General features: G+C 42.6%; 1 protein-coding gene across 3 annotated transcripts; it reads right to left on the minus strand.

Moving 5' to 3' along the window:
- Positions 1 to 1,039: 1,039 nt before the first annotated feature.
- On the minus strand, positions 1,040 to 17,436 carry kdm3b (lysine (K)-specific demethylase 3B). Of its 3 annotated transcripts, none has more exons than XM_068714620.1 (25): positions 16,982 to 17,436; positions 11,809 to 11,976; positions 11,146 to 11,259; positions 10,646 to 10,751; positions 10,201 to 10,325; positions 9,968 to 10,021; positions 9,080 to 9,778; positions 7,769 to 8,969; positions 7,477 to 7,693; positions 7,137 to 7,351; positions 6,889 to 7,041; positions 6,633 to 6,740; positions 6,375 to 6,502; positions 5,969 to 6,266; positions 5,601 to 5,854; positions 5,114 to 5,386; positions 4,821 to 4,992; positions 4,594 to 4,684; positions 4,264 to 4,394; positions 4,016 to 4,135; positions 3,837 to 3,860; positions 2,218 to 2,357; positions 1,883 to 2,059; positions 1,623 to 1,757; positions 1,040 to 1,296 (listed from the first exon to the last, which is right to left on the minus strand). In XM_068714620.1, the coding sequence occupies exons 1-25, from the start codon at positions 17,177 to 17,179 to the stop codon at positions 1,216 to 1,218; spliced, it is 5,382 nt and encodes a 1,793-aa protein (XP_068570721.1). In that variant the 5' UTR covers positions 17,180 to 17,436; the 3' UTR covers positions 1,040 to 1,215. The 3 variants fall into 3 exon arrangements, with proteins under 3 accessions (XP_068570721.1, XP_068570719.1, XP_068570722.1); XM_068714618.1 differs by having other exon boundaries at positions 5,969 to 6,269; XM_068714621.1 differs by lacking the exon at positions 3,837 to 3,860 and having other exon boundaries at positions 5,969 to 6,269.
- Positions 17,437 to 18,526: the final 1,090 nt, after the last annotated feature.

Consider the following 18,526-nt stretch of genomic DNA (forward strand, 5'->3'; position numbering starts at 1 on the left):
TAAGACAAGACATTCAGACTCGTACTGAAACAATTACTTTATTAATCAATACGTCAATAAACAGAAAATTGCCACCAATTTAAATATTTGATTAAGACATTCTAAACGTTTGCTTGCAGTTGTTTTTTTTGCTGCTTTTCTGTTTTATTATTGTAAACATATTATTTTTTTGGACTTTATCAAAAAGATGAATTGATGACAAAAATAATAGTTAGTTGCAGCCCTGATTCAGACATTTTAATATATATTTTCATGTTTTTTAGAGACCCTTGTTGAGGTTTTGTGGGTAATAAACAAACCGTGGACAAACAGTAGTTTTTGTAAACTTTAATGTGAAAAATCAAACAGACTGCTAAGATCAATATATATATTGATACAATGTTAATGGCCAGTAGTTCTATTCAGCTGCAATTGTGATTCTTGAACAATGTTGTTGGAAGTCTGCAGTTCATTCAGCCCATGAGACAAAGATAGGTGACCAAAAAAAAAATGAAACCTGCCCTCTCTGAAGTCCTCCTGATCATTGCCTTGTGGTGTATAAAAAGAAAAGACTTCTTACTCTAAAAGTGAAATAAAAAAACGAAAAATACAAAACTTTGGTCTGCTTCCCCTCACTGGCTGCTTCACAAATTCATTACAGCCACAGAGGGCAGAAGCAATCAGCTGTTTAAAAACTCCAACAACAAAAAATGTCTACAAACACAGGTTAACCTCGCTCCTATTTAAGAAAAATAATATCAACGTCATGAAAATAGGAAAGTTAGCCCAGAACTTGCATTTTGTCAGTCACTTACATGGAAGCTGAACCTCTGCTCCAGAGGCAAGTCAGCGTTTACCTCCTTAACTCGCACATCTTACATTTACAATGAAAACAACAGAACAAACACACTGACCTTAAATACAGAGTTAATCCAAAAAAAAAAAATTATAATTGGAAAACAACTAGACATGTCTGAGCATACTGTGTAACAGCGATAAAGGACTTCCTTCATCAAAGCGCTGATTAGCCCCTCCCCCGTCTAATCCCCCCCCCCCCCAAATCAAATGTTCTCTTTCCCCAAACCTTCACTGCCCCAAAAGAACTAACACACTATCGTTGTACTCTGCACTCTGCAGCGTGTACTTGTGTGTGTAGGTATTTCATGTATATTGTGTGTGTACGTCGTGGAGTGGTTGTCAGAGGCTGGTTATTTTGGGATTACAGTAAGTGAGGAACTAAGGGCGTGCTAGTTTAGGTTCATGGGCCTTCAGTGTCCCAACAGCGTCCTTCACTGCATGATAGATGATGTTCTTCACCTGAGGAAAAAAAGAACAGGAAAAGTCTGTTAAAACAATGGCATGGAAACAACTCTGCCTCACACTGACTAGGGCTTCTTTTCATTTCCCCACATTCATGCGTCAGTATTATATAAATTAAATCAGTTTTATATTGATTTCTGTCAATTCACACTTTAATTAAATCACTCTAAGCAACTCATAAACCTAGTCTGAATGAATCACTTCTCTTGTCAATCAAACCAACAGATTACATAAACAGAGGCATACTTTTTTAACATTCTCTAGCTGGTTGAATGCATTAAAGTTGGACAGTGAAGAACTACATGAGAGAAAAGCACACCGACCTGTAGCTTGTCTTCGTGGTTTGTATGAGTCGTGGACAGGTGTCTGAACTCCTGGGTCAGTCTGAAACAGTGCTTTACATGCTCAGGAGACACAAAGTCCTCTGCCACCTTGATACAGCTGTACAGGTTGTGAACCTAGAGGGGAAGAGCAGAAAATTAACAAGTACGTTAATGAAACAAGATAATTATGCGTCTTGAATCCTCTAAATAAAAAGGATATCAATAGCAAGCTTCCTGAATATAACACAAACATGTCTGACCTGGTGTGGAGCTCCAGCGGGGATAAACACAGCATCTCCTAAGAACTGCACAATGGCCCATCCCTGCACGCCATATTCTTCATAGAGCCTGCGGCGGAGCACCTGGTCCAGGTACCAGCTCTGGTCATGAATGGGGTCGTGGTCTGGAGGGTTCTCTTGACCCTGCTCCTCTCCCACCTGACACAGATAATCCACGATTAATCACAACCACACGAATAAGCTTCGGTTGTTGTTGCTAACCAGCTGATGATATCTTAGTATCATAAACGAGGATGTAGTGGAGGGAAAACCAGGGATTCAGATAAACACAGATTTATAGACTGTATGTAGTCTACCTTGCGGAGAAGTTCTCTGATCTTCTCAGCATCCTTGGCAGCGTAGATGTGCCAGAGAGCTCCAGGTTTCTCCTTTGCCTCGTACACCCGTCTCTTCGTCATTTCATCCACATCGCCCTCCTCTATAGTGGTCATAACCTCTGAAGGACCAAACATCACACACACACACACACACACACACACACACACACACACACACACACACACACACACACACACACACACACACACACACACACACACACACACACACACACACACACACACACACACACACACACACACGGCACCAGAGGATCATCAGCCATGTTTTTATGATGACAATCCTTTTTGTTAATTAGGTTTTGGAGCTGTGATTGCTGATGTTTTGACTAAACGTATCATGCCTCAGTGACTGGTAAACTAATCTGAATTTCTAATTTTTCACAGCGTAATTCTTAAAACAGCTGAATTTATGTACACCCATCATACCGTTTGATAAAATGGCAAAGAGCTGTAGTTCACAACTGGTGGCTCATGACTCAGTATTAGGTTGCAGGTCCATTATAAGTAAACTGCAAGATTGTTCTCTTAAAATACTGTTTTTAGCTGCATCGTGTGGCTGACGTGACACAAACATCACAAGCAGTTAATACAGCATTTGGCAAAACATAAAATGCCATAAGAGGACTAATGTTTCTAGTGCATGGAAGAACTGTAAATTAGTCAGTTTAAGAAGCCGATTAAAATGGTTCAAATTTTCAATGGTGTCTGCTTGTGACTTAAGACAAATGTGGATCATGTGGCTAGACCAGCTGAGAACCACTGGGGCAAAGAAAAGGAAGTCACAGACTACGCAATCACATTTACTGACATGTTCACATCCACAGCGTCAGGTTAATCGTAGGGAGCAGCTCACTGTACTGCCTGAAAATATACCGACCCCTCATTTACAGTGCGCATTTATGAGTTATTGCTTCGGTGCACCTTTGCCTTTCACCTGCTCAAAGGTGTTTCTCTTTGCTACCTAACCATGTGTATGCATTCAGCTAGGTGGCCAGTGAGGTAACATATGTTAATGTATGTGTATTGCATTTATTATTATCTAGTCAGTCACAAATGACTCTTTCACAGACATGGTCATACTTTTGGGTGTGTGCTAGTGTCACTGTGTGAAGGGAAGAGGGATGCTAACTCTAGATGCCCTTCATTGAAACTTTTCTCCCATCATGTAAGGACCAGAGCACAGCTCATCAAAAGGAAAGATAATTCCATAAATTACATGAAATTGTGTGTAAACTTAATGTCAATTTGTGGATTTTCTGATGCTATATTAGCTGGACCACAGAAGTACACAATGTTTCACCCAACCCTGAACTCTACAAAGAAGAAGAAACTCAGGATCTCCAAAGAGCAACAACAGAAATGTCATTGCCGTCCATTACTCACTGAAGTTGTTAATAAAGCTTTTACATAGAAATTTACAAAACATGCCACAGTAGAAACCAACAGAGGGGTCCCAGTGCTCTGGCCCCTACAGCACAGATAATAACAGAAGGATGGGGTGGAGCAGTGAAGAAGGGGAGTTAGTCAAAAAGAAGGGCATGCTACTGAAGTGATACAAGTGAAAGTCTACAGACCTTTGCGTCCATTGATATCTGCCTCTGAGAAAGAGAAACGTTGCCATAAAGTAAATGAGTGAGACCCAGTGAAGGGTCTTTTCAGTGTCTTGGATTTGGTATGGAAAAAGAAAACATTGACATGTAATGCAAAACCAGACAAAGAGAGGAGGACAAAGTGAGAGTTTAACGCCACTGACCTTGCCCTGGGTCTCCCTCTATTTGAGGGATACCAACATAGACCATGACGTTGACGGCATCAGAGACATCCAGATGGAGATTAGTGGTTCCTACTTTCCTGTCTTCAGACGAGGTTAAGCCTGAGGGAAAGCAAGGCAATGAGGGAGTGAGAGAGAGAAGATGATACAGTATATATATAATAGATATATAATAGAGGAAGGGGGAGAAAGAAACAAGGCGTTCAGAGGGACTGAGCCAATCTTCTCACCATAGGCGTTGTACATCTTAGGTCCGAGGTCAGGACGCACAAAGAAGTTGGGCAGACGGGCAGCGAGGTTTAAACGACCGTCTCTTTTTGTGTACTCGGGCAAAGGGAGGTTATCCATCAGATCGTCAAACCTGGAACAAGTATGAAAGGATATTAAAACAACACAAACGAGAAAAATAAAGTAAAAGCAATCTTTCTTAACTGGTTAAAAGAAATGTAATCTTTTTTCAAACATTCCTTAAAGAAACATGAACAAATGATGGTGGCTATTTCACATTTTAACAAGCTTATGGAAGTACAACATCGGCAACATATTTCTGGGTCCCTCACCGTGTGGGCATCATGTCCCTGAAGTCTTCACCTGGCGGCCAATCCTTTAGTTTCAACACCATGGGCTGACCCTCACTGTCTTGCAGTCGCTCTGCATTCACAGAAAAACACATTAGCTGAAATGTCTTAAAAGAAACTCGAGCTAAAATAGCACAGTGCCACGCACATCAATTAATCAATCCAACAACAAATAAGAAGAATTTAAGATAAATAGTTTGTGCACTCACTAGAGATGATCTCGAAGCCGTCCCAGAAGTCTCGCACCTTCACATCAGAGATGATGGCACAGTTTCTACAGTTGACCAGATCTACATCCTGGTCTCCAAACTCCCTACTGAAGGCATCGGGCCGCCACAAATCACCTTTCAGGCGCTTATGTATCCCCGACACCAACACGGGCTGGACACAAAAGAGAAAGAGATTCGACAGATGACAGTTAAGTCTCAACCCGTGTATCTCAAACAGCCATCTTTCTTGTTTAGCTCCATCCTGTGGCTGCCACAGAGGCCTCTGATCTTACTTGTCCCTGCTTCCAGCACTCTCTGAAGATCTTCCAGTTGTTGCTGTTGCTGGGATCCTGTAGGCAGAGGAGTCGTCCGTCACAGAGCCAGGAGTGTGAGGTATGTGGTTCCAAAACACTGAGGCCCATTACTCCGTCTTTGCGGCCACCCAGAACACCAAGCTCGCCTCCCTCAGACGCCCCGGTCCGACGGCCTTCTGCCTTCTTGGTCTCCACAACTGAGGCGATAATGTGATCCAGGAAGTTTGGGAGGCTGCTCTTCAGCTTGTCACTCTGACAGAAACAATAGAGATGTTTTATTACTCAGCTATGTATTTGTACTTTCAGGTAAATACCTTTAAGTAAAGCCTCGTAATTTTTAGAAAATGAGTGTTGTTTAGTGTTTTTTAAACCATGGCATTGTCAAAGTGAATGCTCTGCTTCATTACTACACCAGTAACTGACAAATAAAACTAACTTCATAAAAATACATGAGCTTTCTACGTACCCCTGCTGAGGTAAAGACAGAGGGGAATGGCACCCCACTCTCTCCGGGCCCCTGGGGGAGTTTGCCCGGTCCAGAGTTGAGCAGATCCCGGAGACTGGACCCCTCTGGTTTGGACTGGGCCATGCTGGAGCCCAGTAACAGACTGTTGAATAGCTTAGGACTGGAAGCAGACGGCTTTGACAGGGCACTGAGTGAGTCCAGGCCAAAGGGAGGCCGGCTGTCTCGACTCATCATGGAGCGAAGTGAACCGGATTCTGGAAGAAGATGGCGAGAGGATGGTGATGTAACTTCAACTTTAATATTGATTTAGACTTTATTTTTCATGCACTCAGATTACACGGACTCAGTGTTTCCTCTTTCCTACTTACCCTTGGTGTCATCCTTGGCCTTCTGTGTGGCCAAGTCTGCCAGCCAGTGCAGAGCCGAGCTGTTGCCCTCTCCTGATGAGCGGGACTCCTTGGCGGAGGACTGAGTGATGTTACAGGGGGAGGACGTACCACTGGTTGAGTTACTGACACCGCCCACGCTTTCTCCTCCCCCACTGTCTGATGGCGCTGCTGTTTGCGTAGTTTCTGTTTTGATGGCTGATGTTTCTCCTTCTGATTTTGGGGTGGTGCCGATACCAGGAGCTGCACCTGCGAGGATTCCACTACCACCTGATGTAGACTGCTGAGACGAGCACAACCAGACATAAGAGCCTTCAAGTTTATCACTTTTCACAATGCAGAAATGGAGAACTAAAAAAAAAATATATATGATGTGACACAACAGTACCTGTGAAATCCCATTGGGGGCACTAGGGCGTACTAGAGGCTTAGTGTGTCGACTGGTACAGGGACAATTAGCCTTAATACCCCACTTGCCTCTCGCTGAGTGCACCATGTCACCTATGTTGTAAAGAGCTAAAGGAGAAAGGCAATAAAATCAATCATTACAACTCTCACTGTACCAATACAAGATCATATCCAATTACTTGATGCCGGTGAGGTGGGGATTGATAGATTTATGATTTAATCATAATGTACATGTTACCTGTCCCAGGTATAATCTGAGTAGGCATAAGGTTCTGTGGCTCGTGGGGTTGACCTTTGGCACACTTCAACCAAGAGAAAACCTCATCCTCTGGACCTTCATCGACATCTGAAACAAAGAACATAACAACCATAATAACACTCAACCTCTCACAAAGTAGTAACCCTATCATCACTTGTTTGTATTATTTGAATACAAAAATATGCAATGAAATAAACAAGTTCAACTGTAGTGAACTGGTAACAACTGGACTCACCCTCCCGTGGCCTGTTCCTGCGGAGCCGATAGCAGTCCAGACACACTCCAAAGCCACACTTGCGACACACCCAGTGAATGTTGAACAGGGTGGTCTCACACACGTCACACATTTCTCTGACACCTCGCACGGCACGTTTCCACGCCACTTTCTCTGAAGGACAGACCAAAAAACAGGGTGAGTGATGAGCACAAATGTAGGACAAGATAAACCAGTAAAAGTGAATAAAATCATGTCTTTGTACTCACGGTGAGGTTCCACCATCATCATGGCCTCCTTTTCGGACATGACCAACTGACAGAACTGGTCTCCCACATTGGCCAGGATGTACTTGGAAGTATCGAGGTCCAGGCCCTCTAGGACAGCTGGTGCAGGTAGCCACAGACCCATGGCCATGGAATCGCTCTGCTGAGGACTCAGGAAGCCCTCCACACGCAGTATACCTTTACGAGTGAAGGCCAACCTGGTCATGGGTATAATAAAAAAAAAAAAAGGTTAATTCAGTTGCTTCCTCTGTTCTGATAACTCTCTATGACTTTGTCTATGAAGCTCAAATACATAAAGAAAGACATTGAGCAGCATGTGTACCTTCTGAAGTGGAAGAACCGACAGGACACATTTGGGTCGTGGTCATCATCACTATCTTCGCCTGTGGTACGATATTTACGGTAGCGCTCCAGGCGGCACTCGCGGCACTTGTGCAAGTGAGGGGCCACATTGATGCAGGAGCCATCCTGGAGAAAGGACTCACCAGACTGCTTCAGGCGACGCACTTTGCTCTGGTCTTTTAGTACCGACTGGCCCACTGGAGAAGACAAATTAGTGTTAATTATATTGCTCAACTTGTCACCGCAAACGAGAAAGAGGGGACAAGATTTACCTTTGAAAGGCTTGTTACGTGGACGACTTTTGGCAGCCCCTTGGATTTTAGTTTTCTGCAACATTGCCCCGTCCTTGGCAGGGTGAAGTGGTCCTCCAGGGATCTGGCCTTTCTCGGGGCCCTCTTCATTCTCACTCAGGTCTGACAGGTCACTGTTGCTGCTGGAGTCAGAGTCACGTTTTGACGATTGGCCTCTTTCCTCCAGGCTAAACTTCTGAGACTGACTCTGGTCAAAAGACACGGGGACCTCCTCCATTCCACCGGGGCCAGTGCTTCCAAACATGGGGCAGCCTGAGGTGGACGTAGGCATTTCCCCAGCCTCTAGCTCCTCCTTTGTCACAGTCCCTTCACTCTGTGGCCTCTGTGATGAGGTCGGTGCTGGAGAGGAGGAAGAGCTGGGTGAAGCAGCTGCTGAGAGTACTGGGAAAGAGGAAGACAGAATCCCCTTAGGTGGCTCTGCCATAGTGAAAAGGTTAGGCTTGCTGTCTGAGGCAGGACCAAGGGTCTGTGGCTCAGCCCCAGTGAGGCCAGCAAAGGATGTGTGTGAGGTTTTGTCCCCATATGCCAGAAATGGATTAGCAGGCTCTTTGGAGGCCTGCAGGAAAAGGTTCTGGTGGTTATCTGAGGTATTAAAACCAGATTGCAGCCCTAAGCCCCCCACAGAAGTCCCATTATTACTGCTCTTCTTAGAAGTACTTAGAGGAGCTCCAGCAGCCCCAGTCAGACCACCGATACTTAGACCAGAACCTCTTCCTCCTGCAGAGCCACCCATGCCCTGGAAGGCCAATGAGGATTTGTTGAGCACACCATTTCCAGATGAATGGGTCTCAGGCACTTTGGGCTGCTCAGGCTTTTTCAGCCCTTCAGTGGAGGTTGCAGACTTGAAAAGGCTCGGGGGCTCTTTACTCAAGCTTTCAGACACTGCGGTGAAGTAATTGGTGTCCTTGGACTGGGTCGGACCAGCAGCTAGGCTTGGGCTGGATCCAGAATTCTGGGTCATGCACTGGAAAAACAAGTTTTGGTCTTGTTGGGATTGAGTCTCGTTCTTTGCTCTGCCGAAGCCAAAGCCAAAGGGCCGGGGAGCGTCCTGGGAGGCAGTGGTAGTGGTCGGAGCTCCGTTGGTCTGAGAGGTAACGTCTCCAAATACAGAAGCAGTGGCCACAGTCTGGGGCAAACAAAAGCCTGATGCCGTTTTGGAGCCCTGGGAAACAAAACAATGTGGTACAGTAACATGATATTAATAACAGAAACAAAACTGTGTTGACTTACAAAGGCAACGTATAATGGTACTGATCATACGGATCGTCTTACCTCAGTCTGGCTTCCCCAGGAGGGGGCTTTAGGACTGAAACCCACAGACGCAGAAAGGGCCACACTAGGGCCGCTGTCATGCGACCAAGAAATGGTAACGGGCCCCGGGGAAACAAGAGCAGCCGTTTTGGAATAGGCTGATTGGGAGGCCTCCTCTCGGTCTGGCTGGGGGGATGGGGAGGCCTTGGGGGCCGGAGCGCCAGGGACCAGGCTCGGCATCTGGCCGAGTGAGGGGAACGATGTGGTGGAGAAGGGAGAGGGGGCTGGTTTGAGGGGGGGAGGGGTGGGGGTGTGAGTAACTGCTGTGGTGGAATCTGCTGCTCCTTGTGTGGAGAGTGAACGCCCATTTTCTTTGACATGGGCAGGATGACGAGGAGCAGCGCTGGATTGGTCCATCTGGAGTGAGGAGTTGGTGTTTGGGGACGACACTCTGCCCTGAGCAAAGGTTCCTTCTGAGGAGCTTCCGTTTTTGGTTGTGCTGCTGACTCTTTCCGCAGAGTCTCCTCCCCAGATCCCCAACCCTTCTGCTGGCATTTTGTTGGAATCGCCGCAGTTTTGCCCATCAGCTCCCGCATCTCCTGCTCCTTTGAAACGTTTCAAGTTCAAGTCATCATCGCCTTCGGAGGCAGTCCTACGTCTGCGTCCACTGTCACCCTTCATTGTTTCACTGTCCTTCCTTCGCCGGCCATTCTTACCAAGCTAAAAGGGTAGTGCAAGAAGGAATTCTGTTAATACATTTTTTTTTTTTAAAGGAGGTCTGTCTAAAGCTCAAAATACTTAACCAGCTTTAACAAAATATACTATGGAGTAATACAAGGTAAAATGTATTGAGAGTACAATTCAGGGCAACCACTTATACAGTATAGATAGATAATATGACAGCCTTACCTCCTCTGCCAGCATGACATGTATCACGCGAGGATCTACCATCTGATTTTCACCCTACAGCAAAAAAAAGATGGTAATCAAGCAGCATCCTTTCACACTATAACTGGGGGACTATATGGTAGCTAATGGGTATAGGAAGTGGTTGAAAGAAGGTGAGGGAATATAGCGATTTCAATCAAACTTATCTGATACAATTTGCATCCCAACTCGACTTTTAACATAAGACTTTTTACCTTATCTATTGTAATCTCCATGATGTGTGAGATAGGGTCGTGCTGTGAGACCAGCCCTGAAGCCCAGCATTCCTCAAACTCTGGCTGGTACACGCGAACCCTGCGTCCTTGAATAGTGTATGAACCTGAGGGCAGGAACAGGGGGAACAGTAGAGAGTTACATTCTGGCAGATTCAAACAAAACACCTTACATAACAAGTCAACAATAACACAAGACTCAAAAAATTCAAAGTCTTTCTATCAAGTTGCTACTGCGACATTAGATGGCCATTATAATGCTAGCTGATTATCTGTTATCAAGCTAATAAAATAATTAGCTATCTTTGCATGTTCTAATGAACATTAATCCCAAGTCCAGATAAAAATATGAAGAAATATGTGAAACATTGTTAGGACACGACACCACATGAAAACAACATAAGACTTGGTGAAGGTTGAGTCTTACCCTTCCTGAAGATCTCCTGCAGCTCAAAGTCAGCACGCCAGCTGGAGATGGCCGCTTGCACTGAGGGCTGCTCCAGCAGCAAAGGGTGTCTTATGTCTTTATCAACCTGCACAAGGACACAAACCACGCTGAGATATGATAGTGGCACAGCAACAATGTGAAACTTCACACGAGAATACTACAGGAAAAACACCAGCGCTGCAACTAACAGTTGATGCTGTATTTTATTTTATTGGTATAAAATGTATTTTTTAAAAAGGCAAAAGTAATAACAAATGTCCTGTCCAATAAATTGTTTATTCTGTCTGATAATACAAAATAAAAAAACAGATGTATTCCAATTTCAATATGAAACAGAAAATAACAAAGAAATCTGAGATGCTGAACCAGAGATGTTTTTTTTGAGCTTTATCCATCAACAAACTGACAACAACCTAGTTTATAAACTAATAGTTCTAGCAGTAAAAACGTGTAACATACTGTAACATAAAAGTACATACCTCAAACCTCTGGACAGTTTTGTTATCAGGTAGGAACTCAAAATTCTTGTTTCCAAAATACTCCACAGGAACCAACGATCCCAAACCCACTCTGTCCACCAAGGAGCGGTAGGCCTGAGGAAACAACAGGAAATGATGAGACTCTGTGGGAAAATACTTGATATTTGTATTCAATTCAAGTCAACAGAGCAGCAGGAAAATTACGTTCTTACACCTCAAAATAATGCAAATTAGTGGATTTTCTAAATGTAATTCAAAACATATCGGCTATGTTTACAGCCAAGCTCCTCATGCCTTGCACTTTTTTAGTCATGTTACAGTGAGTCATATCTGATTCCTGTGTTTCCAGTCATAATACCCACATGAACACAGTAACTGACTTCAGACATAAACTAGAGCAGAAGGACAGCCAAACGTCCATTCAACCATTCAAGCTGGAGGCTGAACTGGAGTGACTCTGGATTTAAGAAAAGCCTGAGTGGGGAGGTTGGGCCTGGGCAGTATATCAGGGTTTAGTTAAGATATCAGATTACATGTGTTGTCTCCCATGATTACATGCGCACACAATATAGCTAACCTGTGCCACAGGTGCAAAAATCTCTTGAGTCTATTTGGTTGTCCTTGTTCTGAAGCTTATTCCGATTGTTTGAAGATTCGACTCACCAGAGCGGGCCAGGCTGTGGACGATGCCGGAGCTCCAGCGGTCCCGGTATTCCCATCACTTCGACTGGCCCAAACAATAGAGTCTTCCACCAACACGGCTTTCACCCCCTTGTCAAACACCTGCACCCAGGAACAGCGCTGCAGAGCGTTTTCAAACTCCACAAATACCTGGGGTTGGAAAAACAGAAAGAAGCACAACATAAACATAAGGACTGTAGTAACTGCAACTTTGGCAAATCTAATTCATTTCAAATGCAGTATACAATGAAAACAGTGGAAATATGTGCAAGTAACATAACAAAAACAGAATTACTGCAAATGGACTGGCAAGCTATCATCTGCCAGCGCAGACAGCCAAACAGCCTCTTCAGCGGCCAAGAGCTCCTTGGAGACTTTCACTAAATTTAGTCAACTACAACTCAATGCCTGGTGTACCAGCAACCCCTTTAAGAGACCATTTATAACCGCGATAATACAGTCCCATACTAATAAACTACGTTTAAAAAAAAGTCAGTGTTCTTTATGCCATTTTGTTTGTATGACAGAATCTGGCCATATCTACAGCAAGTTTGAGCGTCACTGGTACAATGATGATATTCGTCTTGTGCACATTTAATGCAAGTCAGAGGGACCTGTTTACTGTTAAAGCAAGAGTTGGATAACACACTTCATTTTGCATAGAACTAGAATGTGACTCCCATGAACAGACCACCTGGAAGGATCACAGGAATGCCCGTCAATCATTAGTTATCTAGATACTTTGGTTGAAAAGAAAGAGTTGATGATTAATTGGCTTAAAATGAAAGACACAGCCTTCAAAAGGGAAACATTCAGGTGATGGTATCAAACACAGACCATGAGTGCACTTTTGCTGATTTAAAGTATATGAAATCGTATATTCAGCTCTTGTATTTCTTCTTATTATTATGATGATAAGTACACACCAGGGAGCCTCCAGTTGAATGGATTGGAGTTAGTCACAGTTAGTTACAAACGTCTGAGTTTATGGTATTATTTACTATTATTTTATCCCGGGTAGTTTAGAATGATTGCCCTTTGAAACAATTTACTCTGACAGACACACGCAAGATGCCAAGAACAACCACAAACTCATTGGCAGTGCGTGCCACTGAGGAGCCCCATAGAGCAGTTGTGAGGTTGGGACGCGTTCACGCGACAGTACCCCTGAGAGAAAAACACCGCCCTCTCATTCATCTGAATGGAGCCAGTTCATCAGCGCAGCTGGGGTGCCAGCAGAGGCAAAACAATGCAGGGTTGTCTGGCAAAAAAGTTGAATCTGGTTCATCTTCTGCGTGATCCCGGCAGACGCTGCACTGGCCATCCTGTCTGTGATCATTACACACCTCTGTGCAGCGTTGTGGCATCTGATACATCTTAGCCCAGTAATCTGTTCCTCAAACTTCACTTCCTGGATTGTATTTCATATCTTAAAAATGACATTCCTTATCCCAGGTTTCAAAATCTAAATGAACTACTACAAAGTAAACTTGACAACAGCTGGGCTCCCTATTCTCATGAAATGTGTGAGTGTGTGATTTGTACTATTGACTTTTATCACACTCACTGAAGACATCATGACACCTATTTGTCACGGTTGTTAAGTCCACAGCAGAGGTCTATTATATTGTGGGCTCCTTGAGTGAAATAAAAACACCACAGAAATATCTGAGCTATTGACAACAGCTGCTTTATTTAACAGAGAACGCTGCGAGAGACAGACTGGGCTTTTATCAGTCCGGGTGGGAATGGTTTTGATTGACACCGTCTATGCAATGGACTCGCCAACTACCCACTTGCTTTGGTAGAAGAAGAAGAAGAAGAAGAAGAAGAGGGATGGAATAGGAAAGGAGGAGTAAAAGTTAACCAATAAATGGACATTTAAATTTCGAGCTTTCAGGGTCAATATTCAACAATGAGTAAAAAGCAAAACCCTGTAGATTTCCATTAGATATCGCTAAATATTTCTACGTTTGTCTAGACTACTAAAGAGAAGAATCGAACACCTAAAGATGTTATAAAGTGTGACGGTCAATACAGAAGTATTGTGCTTTGATAGTCCAATAAACAGTTCAGTACAGACGGTGACATTACAAGGACTTGAAGTACCATAAGCCTTAGAGCTAGGGTTGGTACTATTGACAGAATCACATATCCTGATATTCTTACGCCATACTTCCATATTAATTAAGGGTGGAGAGATATTGTCTTGTCCAGTATTCCACAACTAAAACTTAATCTTATTCAAAAGGAGGAATTATAAAACTTGAGATAACTGCATATTTTCTTTTAATCAAACATTTTCGACACAATAGTCGTGTCAATTAGGGTCATTGTGTGCAGATGTAAATCTGTTCAACTCACCTCACATCTGGAGCAGGACTTAAAGCAAGGAGCAAACATGCTCACTATTAACATACTCGGCTGTCAAGGACCTCTTCTAGTTTTCATTTGAAGACAATATATGTCAGATATTAACATTGTGAACAGCCAAAGTCAACACTGCAGAAAACACTTTAATTTTTTTCTTCTCTTTAGTCAGAAATTCAGAATCAGTTTTGCCTCTAGTCTGACCAAATTCAGACATTTGGTTTTGATTTTATGACATTGTCATGCAGGCTTTTGTGCATCTGGACCTGCTGGTTAAATTATTATTCATCTGGTTTTGACATTTTGTATTAATAATATGCAGTGGCATCTGTGAGAAAAAGTCCTTCTGCTGGAGCCCCTTGTTAGCTTAGTGGTGAGCGCATGTCACATTATTGCAATGTTTCGGGTTTGATTCCAGCTGTGGGACCTCAGTTGAATGTCACACGCCTCTCTCTGCCCCATTTCCAGTCTGCCTCTATTCTGTCACCTGAAATAATCGTTTAACAAAAAGTGCTGTAACTTACTTTTAATTAGTCAAAGATGTCCTCCAGCCAACACCTAAACATTATTATATATCTCTCTCTCTCTCTCAGCCCCCCTGTGTGCTGTCACTGAGTAACTGACTGACTGACTGACTGACTGACTGACTGACTGACTGACTGACGGATGAAGTTGCTGAGTGATGAAGTTGCACCACTGGTAAAAGTGAGTGATAAAGTGATAAAGGTCATACCATTGTCTGTTGTACTTTAAAAATTATTAATCGCGACAGTGGTGCCCCGGCGTTTCCAAAAGCCCCTGCTGTTGTTTTTGATCCGTTTACATTTTAATTGTGATTTGCCCAGTGTGTATTTTGTTAAGCAGGAGAGGAAAACTTATGATTATACTCCATTATGTCTGCCTACTAATATTCAATATCGGTTTTGTATTTGTATTTATCTTCTTTAAATGTTATGCAGCTGCATACTTTCAAACAGGGAGGAAACCTTGTATTTACTGTGTGATATAATAAAAGTGCTTGTGACGCCTAATGTGGCTTTGACTTACAACTGAAGCCCACTTTGTAGAGAACATATAGGTAGTTTGTGTTCCCATTCAGCCTAAAAATACTGTGGTATGAATTGTGGTCCATATTGCACAGCCCTACACTAAACTGTAACCAAAACACATGTAAAAGCTTCCTGCCAAGACTCTGCACTGCCATCTACTTCACAGACACTGAATTAAGACTCCCAACAAAACATCTTTAAAATTTTAGCATTTAGCATTTTTATTTTTTCTCCCTACACATTCCAGTTGTCGTGCTGGTTATTCATCAAACTCGTGTAAGGTCACAAAACCGGCATCTGGCCCGAGTGGTTGAGATCGATGCACGTGTCTGTAGAGTTGTGGGAATCTGAGAACTAAATTTAAGCATAATACACAACATCTCTTTTCTCCACACAGAACTGGTGAGCCAATCTGTAGACAGCAAGGTAATCTAATTAATCTCAAACTCACTGAACAGGTGTGTAGTCCCACTGGTCCTTGTTTTGTTTTTTTATAGTAAAAATAAGTACTGAAAGAAGGACACTTAACATGATAAACCCCTTTATCCCTGTAAATCAAAGATCTAACAATGATTGTATTGATTGTCTTGTCAATGTTTAAAAACATTAAAAATATTAATGTTTACTTCATTGGTGGACCTCGTTTCTCCAGTAAATATCCATATTTGGTTATTGCACACCTCAGAAGAGAGAGAGAGAGAGTTTTGTTTCTCAACATGTGCATCTTCTTATTTTACAGAGAGAAAATCTAAGTTTAATTCTTTTATTTGAGTCCACTTATAAACAAATAAAAAGGGTCCGTCTGCAACAACTCAAAGAACCATCTTTGATTATTTTCCGTAATCTTTTCTTAATAATCATACAATAGGACAAATTGGACAAATTAGATTTGATGTAATTGTCAGTCTACATTATTTCAAACTAGGTTATTTTAAATAATCCAATAAACCTATGTTTTGAAAAATCTCATTTTTATTATATGTACATTTTATCCCTTAAATATTTCAAAGTGTTAATATTAAATGATTCAAAAATGATTAGTAACGTTACTTTGCAATTGCTTGCTATTGTAATATTCTGTTGTAAAAGAGTCCATTTTATCTATGAAGTCACCCACCAACACCCCAAATCTTTACAAATCTCACCCAAATGTCCCTCTGCGTTTTATCAACTCTGCTAAATGTTAACTAAACAGCTCGTGAAGATCAATTTAATTAATCTAAGATTCCATTTGATGACACAAAGGTGCGTTAGACTGAACATTTAATAATCTGGACCCCCACAGTAAAGTCGAAGGGATTCCTTGTTCACCCTCACATGAACTTGTTAGGCCTTTAACTAAACTAACGTTAGCTAACGATGGGAAAAAACAGCGATTTGTGTCAATATATGTTCGTCAGGTTATCTGATGCTTTAAAACGTAATGCTACGAGGTTACAATTAACACTGGTAGAGCTTAATGACATTCGTTAACAAGCTAAAAAAAAGCGAACAAAGCAAAGGCCAGAAAATCCCCGGCCTCGAGTTTAGCTTCGCCTCACTGCCTGTAACTTGTAACGTTAGCTTGCTAATCTATGCACGAGCGTACGTTGACTGCCAGCAAATGTACCACCGTTTACGGTTAGCAATTAGTTTAATTGGGTTAAAGGCCTACTTAAGAGGTGGTATACAAGCTATGTATCCACTGGTAGGTGTTTATCCACGCAGAATGGCTTCTCTCGTATGTAAACACTGACCGTCAGCCCTGCAGCAGCGGTGGTTGTTGTTGTCGCCTCTGCCCCGCTAACCTCCGGGACTTGCAGGCCGATGACACTCACTGCCCGCACCGTTCCCCGGAGCCACGCAGCCTGCTCCGGCTCGGATCCATTCGCAGACCTGCCGTCGTCGAGGAGCAAAAGCAGACGCTTTCCTATCAGTTCTAATGAGACCTCCATGGTTTTGCTCGCAAGCTAGTGAGCCACCATGAACAGTGTAACTTCTCCGCTTGGGATGGGAACTCAAGAATGCTAGAAGACGAGCAGAAAACAGCTGCAGCGACTTTGTACTAAACGTTAGTGCACGAGAGAGCTCGTTACACACGTTGCACCCAGCAGCGGACCGGGTCACGCCGGGTATTCACTCAGTCGAGATGTTATTGTCCTCGGTGCTAACGCGACTATCCTGCTCTGTCCGCCATTGAGCCCTGCAACAATCAAACGCACTCCTCGTAGACGGGCAGCACTGCGGAGACAGAGAGCCGGTGTGGGAAAACAGCGACCTCTGGTGGCAGGCCTGTGAATCACGTTAGTGGTTACTTTGTGCATTGTAGGTTACGTTATTCTTCAAGATGTCCCGCAGTGTTAAAGCGTGAGTGGACTACGTTTTTTTGTATTGATCAATTGTACAATTTCACAAATTGTCAATAAGAAACAGCAAAATACAAACATTCAAACTAACATGCCGGGGGGGGGGACCTCAGAGGATAGAAAATATTGACAGAAATAAAAGCATATAAATAGAAAAACGTAAATAAATAATATAAAGAGAAAAAGGAGACACTAAGGCACAAACTCTGATTGTGTAGTTGCATACATATATCACAGGCAATGCATGCCATTACTGTTCTTATGGTCTTTTTATTGTTACAGTATTTAATAGTTTTTAAATACAATTCAAACTCTTTGTAAAAAACACAAAAAAAAAAAAAAAAAAATACACATTACGCAATTATATAAAACACGACCAATAAACAGAAAATCCAACCCACTAAAAGTAACATACAAGTAGAACAAATCACTCACTGGGAGAGAGGAGTTACACATATTGACCTCGTGAACAGAGTAGACATTCTATTCATTATTATAAGTTGTAGTAGCACAGTAGCGGCAGTAGTATTGTTGTTGTGTATTCTGACCACTAGGAGGTGCTACACCGCCACAAACTCTTCAATGAAGTGCAGCGGTGAATCTGGTCAGTATATTAAGGGATGTTCTGCCAGAGTGAATTATTATCAGCCCTATCAGTAGAAAAGTTAATTTACATGAATTAATTTGTGAATCATCTAAATAGGATACCACAAAGAAAGTATCAGGACCATGAAGCACTGAGTCATCAAAGTTTAGTATAGAGTGATATTGTGGAATAAATATAATTTTCATCTATAAATATGTAGAACTGTGACTTCTATTTTGGTGAATACAAGGCATCATAACCTTTTCACACTGTGATATTTAAGGATGTGTATTTTTACATTTAGGCTGTGAGTTCTTTGGACACAAATAAAGAAGTGTCAATACTGGTCA

Source organism: Cebidichthys violaceus, unplaced genomic scaffold, assembly GCF_023349555.1.
Source record: "Cebidichthys violaceus isolate CVI_PGR_0920_01 unplaced genomic scaffold, fCebVio1.0.p SCAF_2, whole genome shotgun sequence".
Classification (NCBI taxonomy): domain Eukaryota; kingdom Metazoa; phylum Chordata; class Actinopteri; order Perciformes; family Stichaeidae; genus Cebidichthys; species Cebidichthys violaceus.

What these genes read in the sequence shown, in the direction of transcription:
- kdm3b (XM_068714618.1), bottom strand. Translation starts at nt 17,179, where the DNA reads ATGGAGGTCTCATTAGAACTGATAGGAAAGCGTCTGCTTTTGCTCCTC. An exon ending in TCAGATTATACCTGGGACAG is followed by an intron (nt 6,503 to 6,632) that starts GTAACATGTACA and finishes TTTCTCCTTTAG; the next exon opens with CTCTTTACAACATAGGTGAC. An exon ending in CGGCTTCGAGATCATCTCTA is followed by an intron (nt 4,685 to 4,820) that starts GTGAGTGCACAA and finishes CTGTGAATGCAG; the next exon opens with AGCGACTGCAAGACAGTGAG.